Here is an 8322-nt window from a genome sequence, read left to right as displayed (position 1 = left end):
GAGGAATGGCTGAGGATCCTGGGATTGTATTCATTGGAGTTTAGAAGATTAAGGGGAGATCTAATAGAATCTTACAAGATAATACATGGCTTGGAAAGGGTGGACGCTAGGAAATTGTTTCCGTTAGGCGAGGAGACTAGGACCCGTGGACACAGCCTTAGAATTAGAGGGGGTAAATTCAGAACAGAAATGCGGAGACATTTCTTCAGCCAGAGAGTGGTGGGCCTGTGGAATTCATTGTCGCAGAGTGCAGTGGAGGTCGGGATGCTAAATGTCTTCAAGGCAGAGATTGATAAATTCTTGATGTCACAAGGAATTAAGGGCTACGTAGAGAATGCGGGTAAGTGGAGTTGAAATGCCCATCAGCCATGATTGAATGACGGAGTGGACTCGATGGGCCAAATGGCCTTACTTCCACTCCTATGTCTTATGGTCTTATAGATATAGCTCTTAGTGCTCAATGGATCTCTGGGTATGGGGAGAAAGCGGGAACAGGATGCTTAGTTGGCTGTTCAGCCATGATCATATTGAATGACAGAGCAGAGTCAAAAGGCCAAATGGTCTACCTCTGCTCATATTTCTGATACTTTTACACTTCCTGATCACTGTACCTTGCAGCCACCACTGCACACAAATCACAGGGAAATGATACAGAGTTGGAGTGTGAGGGGTTAGTTCGGAGGTGTGCTTTCAGCAGGTATGGCTCTCAGAGCGATACACCTCCGTGTGTGATTGCTCATGATCCCCTCCTTCCTGAGTGCATTAAACCACCGAATCATCATCCATAGATATAATGATTCCAAAGCTCACCCAGCTGGCCTCCAGCCCTCCATAAAAATTAGCTCATCCAAACCTCTGCTGTCCTTACCCCAACTTGCACCAAGCCCTCTTCAACCTTCACCCCTGGGCTCACTGACTAGCAATCTGGGCTCACAATCTGGCAGTACCATGATTTCAAAATTCTTATCCTTCTTTTCAAGTCCCTGTTTGACCTTGCCCCTCCTCATCACTGTCATCTCCAGAAGCCAGGAGAAAGTGAGGATTACAGATGCTGGAGATCCATCGAGAGTGTGGTGCTGGAAAGACACAGCAGGTCAGGGAGCATCAGGAGTGAGGGCATTCTTCATTCCTGATGAAGGGCTTTTGCCCAACATCTCGATTCTCCTGCTCCTGAGGATGCTGCCTGACCTGCTGTGTCTTCCCAGCACCACAGTCTCAGGAAGCCCTCCTATTCTCCAACACTTCTATGCTCCTTGAATAGAGCTCTCTTGCCTATCACTACTTTCCAGCACAGCAATATTGGCGACCTTGCTATCAGCTGTACTGGCCCTTAAGGTCTGGAATTCTTTTCCCAAGCACCCCCAGCCTCCCCACCTCTCCTTCTTTAAAGTCCTCTTCATAAGCCCAGGTGTTTGAATATCGCTTTGCTCAACTCTCTGAATACTTCCTTTATGATTTGGTCTCAATTTAATAACACTGCTGGAAGATGCCTTGGGATATTTTACTGCATTAAACGCATTATAACAATAGCTGTTATGGTTATTGTAGCATATTTAAGGCTCAAGGCTTCAAAGTATCTTCTGTGTTTACAGAAATCCAGCTCAGAGAGAAAACAAACCAAAAGGAAAATAAAAGGTCCTTTTTATCATATTTTATACCAGCCTCACTTGATAGTAAAGCTCCTTAATCTGGGATTAGTGGACCTGTGATAAGAAATGACTTAGAATTGCAGTCTTGAAGGTCATTTAGTTTCTCACAGTTCTGTATTTAGCAGCCCACTACACAGGCAATGGTTACTGAAGCAGAGTCAAAGACAAACTAACATTCACAACCAAAAATGCCTGGAAGGATTTGGAGTGATTAGTAGATCATCCATTCGTACTGCATTGTATAAAACAACTGCCTTTCAAAACTATAATGCAACGTGTTCCCAGAGTTACATATTAAGATCGGCAACTTTGATTTATTGTCCACGTCATTAATTCCACACACCTGCCCACCCACACTGCCTCATGCATCAATTGCTGATTTAAAAACTGATCTCTGGATACATATCAATAATAGTCGCTGATAATCTTAACCTTTGCTAATGCTGGTTCCTGATTGCACTTGACAATCAAGGGGACATGGTGGTAATGTCACTGGGCTAGTAATCCGAAACCCTAGGCGAATGCTCTGAATCCATGCGTTTAAATTCCACCTTGGCAGATGGTGAAATTTGAATTCCTTAAGAAGCTGGTCTTATAGTGATCGTGCGACTGTTATTGATTGTCATAAAAACCCATTCGGTTCGCTAATGTCATTTAGCAAGGAAAATCTGCCATCGTTATCTGGTCTGGCCAACATATGATTTCTGTCCCACAAAAATGGGGTTGATTCACAACAGTCTTCTGGGTAATTAGGGATGGGCAATATATGCTGGCCAAGTTAGTAATACCTGTATCCCATGAATGAATGTTTTAAAAAATTAGAAGGAAAAATGAATCTTATAGATATGTTGGAAACCCATCTGTAACACTATACTGACAAACATGTGAATAGTCTCCAGGTTATGAATGTCTATGTTCATTTAATTTTTAGCATAAGATGAAGGTCTGATTTTTGACCATTTCTGATTAACATTTTAATGAGGATGTAGGGTGTTATATAAGATAATGATCTGAAAGGGCTAATGCTGAAGATTGGCGTTAATGCTGAGGCAGCCCAGTAGTGAGATGCTGTTTGGAGAGTTGGTGCAGACTCAATGAGCTGAATGACCTCTATCTGCAGTGTAGGGATTCTATGACTGAGTTTACTGCATTAATCTGCTGATGTCACAAGGACACAGGGTGGGGAAAAGCAGAATCACTCCATATGTTGAAGGGGACGCACCTTCCATCGAAGTCTTCTAATATTTTTAATAATAGAATAGATGTATAAATCCCAACAATGTGGAAACAGGCCATTTGGCCCAACAAATCCGCACCGACCCTCCGAAGAGTATCCCACCCAGACCCATTCCCCTATCCTATTACAATGCATTTCCTGAGACTGATGCACCTAACCTACACATCCCTGAACACTATGGGCCAATTCACCTAACCTGCACCTGTTTGGATATAATGGCTATCATATCAATGCAACTTTTTCCTGATTGTTATCATGCAGTAAACTACATCTTCTTTAAGACAAAAGCCCCTTTCTTTAGACTACCTATTATTTTCCACTACTGCGTAGACAAAGCAGATCATGTATGCCCCAAACTAAAAAGAAGATGGTGGCAATGAATCTAATCAAGAATCCAGCTCTCTCATGGAACATGGTGAGCAGTAGTGGTGCTTTGAAGAATTAAGTTTGCTGCACAATTATGACAGGTGCCCTTGACAGAAAACATTTGTCAAATATGAATCATGATCTCAGAGGTTTATGAATTGCAACATGTATTGACATTGGTGGGTTATGTTAATGACTGAAATTGGAAATGTTGATTGTCAAATTGTGTTTCAAATACCGTGATCAATTTTTAAATGCCTATGCTACTTCTAACAGGCAGTAAAATTTGAATGGCATCTTAACAGCCCGCTTGTGGAACTTTTACTCGATCGCTCAATCAGGAATATTCGAGTTGCACATCATTTGTACTGGTAAGTGCAAACAAAAACTTATCTTTTCAAATTCAGGGTCAACCATGATTGAAAGCTCCAACAAATCACCAATTAGCACACCCCCACCTCAGTTAAACAACATTAAGTAACACCTACACTCCCCACCATTTTGCAGTAATGTGTTTTCCACTCTGCTGCTGACCTTGGCATTTTTGGGGCCTCTGGTTTGTTAGCCCAGGTCAATCTCTGCAATGGTTGCAATGCAAAGAGTGTCCATCATCCTTAAGGGAATGCTGCACATCACATGGTTGTGCGTTTCTTGAATGTATTTTAAAACATCTTCTTGGAGGAGCAAATGTAGGTCCCTAAAAACCTTTCAAGTCTCTGTCGGCCCAATTCTACCCTCACCCTTGACAGCTCATATTCCTATCCATGATCTCATCACTATGCATGAGAAGACAATACCAGCTGGTTGGCAAGTGGATTCTGATTGGTAGAAACATTGCAATGGAGGATGGACCCAATAATGATGACTGACAGTTAACTGCCAGGCTTTGTTTAAATATAAACAAGGTGGATTAACAGTGACTACTCAGAGCATTGCCCTTAGAAATTAACCTGCGAATTAGCTTGATACTATGTTCAAAATCCACTGCAGTGGCTGGGAAATTTTAAATTTAATTAATAAAAGTTGGGAATTGAGTTAACTTGGGAGAAAATCTGGAAGTAGTAGTGGTAGTTTCAGACAAGAATGCAGGATGTTTGTATGCAGTATGGAATAGTTGGGCTTAAGGGCTTGTTTTTGTTCTATAATTCCTGTATAATAAGAATTGAAGAGTTGTGTTTTAACACAGTAGGTGGAAGCAGAGTCAATCCCAACTTTCCAGATGGGATTGGACATAGACAGGAAAATAACATAAGAATTACGAGCAGGAGTAGGCTACTCAGCTTCTCAAGCCCGGCCTGTCATTGGATAAGATCGTGACTGATATGCTCCAAGCTTCAACATGTCAAAAGGAGGAAGTTACATGGACAGGGAATGGGGGAAGGGAATGGGACCAATTTGATAGCTTGTCAAAGACCCAACACCGATACAATGGGACAAATAGGCTGCTTCTGAACTGTGTCTGATGATTCCTGGAAATGCAAAGTTTCAAAAATAAGTTTTTAAGTAATTTGAACAAAGTCACTTTGAATTCTATCCAATAATTCAACAGTTTAATTCAGTAACAACACTCTTATGGAATGTGTTGAGCGCTTTATCAACACAATTCATTTTCTATTATTGACAATTTGGGTTGTCATATTCCATTGGACTATGATAAGCCATATTCCTATCCCCATAATAGCAGAAACAGTAAGTCGTTTCCTCATGAGCAGTATTTTCTTGCTTATCACGCATTCACACCTCTTTTACTGACTGTCTACTAGATTATAGGTGGCACGGTGGCACAGTGATTAGCACTGCTACCTCACAGCGCTGGAGACCCGGGTTCAATTCCCGCCTCAGGCGACTCTGTGTGGAGTTTGCACATTCTCCCAGTGACTGTGTGGGTTTCCTCCCACAATCTAAAAATGTGCAGGTTAGGTGGATTGGCCATGCTAAATTGCCCATAGTGTTAGGTGAAGAGGTAAACATTGGGCAGTGGGTGTGAACTTGTTGGGCCGAAGGGCATGCTTCCACACTGTAAGTAATCTAATGTTTTGCCTCTGGATGTGTTAGAAATTCCAGCCTTTACAACACACAAGGAGCACAGTGAAGAACAAGGGCTTGATTGTGTTAAAATAAAACATAGGATTGTGTATGGTCAAGGTCTGAAAACAAAAATTACTGAAGGAACCTGTGCTTCCGCAATAGATCTTCCCCTGCTCACCAGTGCAACTGGCACTGTAGCTGCATTGGCAAGTGTTTAACATAGGTTGACTTCTGCCGTGATCATGAGCAAAAGGAAAGAGTTGAAAAGAGCACTGAATGAATGAGTGGCAATCTGCCTTCTGGGCTTTCCCATTGCACAGTAACGTTGGGCAAATCGTGCACCTCACCGAAATCGTACTATGTTGACCACCCTGTCCCCTGGTACCTCAACGTGAACCAACGTTTAATCCTGATTTGGAGATGCCAGTTTTGGACTGGGGTGTACAAAGTTTAAAAATCACACAATACCAGGTTATAATCCAACAGGTTTAATTGGAGGCATTAGCTTTTGGAGTGCTGCTCCTTCATCAGCGCTCCAAAAACAAATGTTTAATCCATGAGGTTCTGAGGCCGTAACCGAGGTATGATGCAGGTGGTTTATTCAAACGTGTCATAAGGTAGAGTATTTTTCACTCCAGTTTTTGTTCCTGTAAACTTACCTGTTCGTGGTGACATTAACTTTTGGAAACAGTATAAAATGGCCAAGATTCGATCAGATCAAAGCGGCGTCCATTACATATCTCTATTGATTTTCATTTCTACTGACGTTTGTTGCAAGGAAAATTGTTCAAGTATTGAATAATGGACGAATTGCTCAACAGAGCCATTGTAAATGACAGCTGAAAAAGTGATTCCTATTGTATTGCCTCCCTTGGAAATGGTGCTGGAGATAACCCAGAGTATGAACTTAAACAAAACCTGGTAGAACTTCACTGGCCTTTGTGACATAGAAAAGAGTCCCTTTCATCTGCTGGTTTCATTACTTTTCTGCTGCTAATGATCTATTATCATGTGAGGTGCCATCTAGTCTGTCAGTTTGAATCCAATGGAACATGACAAACAAGCTGGGGGCTTTGGTGAAAACTAGCACTAAATTAGAAAAACTCTCATTTCCAGACCAAATCAAAATAATTCACAGCTGTCTGATTATGCAGCAAATGATAAAAGACATGAAAGTAAGGCTTCACTTGGCAAAATCAATGTTGTGCCTTCTCTAGGCTAGAATTGGAAGATTGATGCTCTATACTTGGAACACTCAGTACTGACTGCTCCGCTGGCTTTCAAACTAGGCTACAATCTGTAACACATCCCCAGCCAGTGGAAGTATCTTTTGTTTAGTGTTTGTATGCTGGAGAAGAGCCCATATACTGTTTAATCATCTTGTTTAGCTGAAGCCGTATAAAACCAGCCATGCATGCACAATCGTGTACAATGCCCCATTAATATCTAGGTTGCAGATTGCAGCTCTTACAATTTCTCCTCATGGCTGTATCCAAAACTGTTTCCTTCTCACCTTCCTCCTTCCCCACAGCCTTATTCTTCTTTTAAAAATCAACAGTTATTTGTCATTTTAGTTGGAAAAAATGAAGATTTAGTGAATATTATTGGAAGATGTGATGTTGCAGTCTATCACTTTAAGTTCTATCCGGTTCACTGGCTTTGCCAACTTTAGGAACAAGAAAAACTATTAGCGGAATGCTTGAAGGTGGGTGGATGCAAAAGAAGACGGGTTGTTAGCTTACCTATGTTTCTGAACCAAACTGTTCAGAGATTTCATTACACACCTCTGGAGCAGGTGGGTTTTGAACCCAGCCCTCCTGTTTCCGGGAGAGTGACATTACCACTGCATCTCAAGAGGCCCCTCAGATGGTAAACTTAAGGGAAGAAAAAAAATGACTTTCAATTGGCTCCAGATAAAATAATAGCATCGTATAGAAAGGACACGATAGGCAGAATGGCCTTCTTCTGTGGTGGAATCATTCTATCGTAGACTGATTCAATCTTCCTGCCATTGTAATTCTTTTCAGCCCACATTTGTAAAGAAATACAAGCTTTTTTTTTTCTGTAGCGATTGGAGATTGTCGGGATCAAAGATCAGAAACTCTGTCTTCACACCACACCATCGAACAGGGATATGGTCCTTGCTGCAGTGCACATTAGAATTGCTGAGGTTCCCTGCAAACTGCCCGGGAAGTTAACACTTCCAATGGGCAATTAAGTAGCATCTGGAAGCCTCCAAATAAAACCACCCGAACTCTAAATTAGAGTTGGAGACTTTAGGAGGTATCAACTGCCTGAGCTTATTAGATAGCCAGGAAAATGTAGAGGTATTAAAATTTGCTGTAACTCCTGGATAGCTACTAACCTGACCTCCTATAATTTCAATCTACACCCAGTCCCTTCCACTACTTCAGGCCTAATACCCATTCTGCCAAACTCAACCTAACACCCAACCTCCCAAGACCCCCTCATGGATAGCAGGCAACACACCTACCTCATGCTGAACCTGCCCCACACTGCAGCCTACCCCCTCTGATTCCCCATGGACCCAAATCACAGTCACCCGAAGACCAAACATGGGTTATTTCCCACCTTGGCAGCATCCCCAATGATCCCCAAAACCCACCACCCCCACAAACAGAGCCACCCTGACAGCTCCTGGCTGCCATCTGACACAACGCATCCCTAACCTTCTCACTGATTTAGCTGTAAATCTACCCCAGGCCAGCATTTACTGCCAAGTGCTAACTGGACTGAGGAATCATTTTGCTGTGCATCTGGACTCACGTGTTGGCCAGTAAAACCGACGTTTCGGGCAAAAGCCCTTCATTAGGAATAAAGGCAGAGAGCCTGAAGCGTGGACAGATAAGGTAGAGGAGGGTGGGGGTGGGGAGAAAGCATAGAGTACAATAGGTAAGTGGGGGAGGGGATGAAGGTGATAGGTCAGGGAGGAGGGTGGAGTGGATAGGTGGAGAAGAAGATAGGCAGGTAGGACAAGTCATGGGGACAGTGCTGAGCTGGAAGTTTGGATCTAGGGTGAGG

At 42.5% G+C, this 8322-nt stretch overlaps 1 protein-coding gene across 2 annotated transcripts in view; it reads left to right on the top strand.

Moving 5' to 3' along the window:
- LOC122561603 (phosphatidylinositol 4-phosphate 3-kinase C2 domain-containing subunit beta-like) overlaps positions 1-8322 on the top strand; it is a 217954-nt gene that overhangs the window by 117969 nt on the left and 91663 nt on the right. For both annotated transcript variants that reach the window (XM_043713462.1, XM_043713463.1), the window contains one exon: positions 3529-3623. In XM_043713462.1, the coding sequence (XP_043569397.1) occupies positions 3529-3623 (95 nt within the window). The remainder of the gene's footprint in view (positions 1-3528; positions 3624-8322) is intronic.

This window comes from Chiloscyllium plagiosum, chromosome 23 (genome assembly GCF_004010195.1).
Source record: "Chiloscyllium plagiosum isolate BGI_BamShark_2017 chromosome 23, ASM401019v2, whole genome shotgun sequence".
NCBI lineage: Eukaryota > Metazoa > Chordata > Chondrichthyes > Orectolobiformes > Hemiscylliidae > Chiloscyllium > Chiloscyllium plagiosum.
The sequence above is the reverse complement of the archived record's forward strand: the minus strand, read 5'-3'. Positions and strand labels throughout refer to the sequence as shown.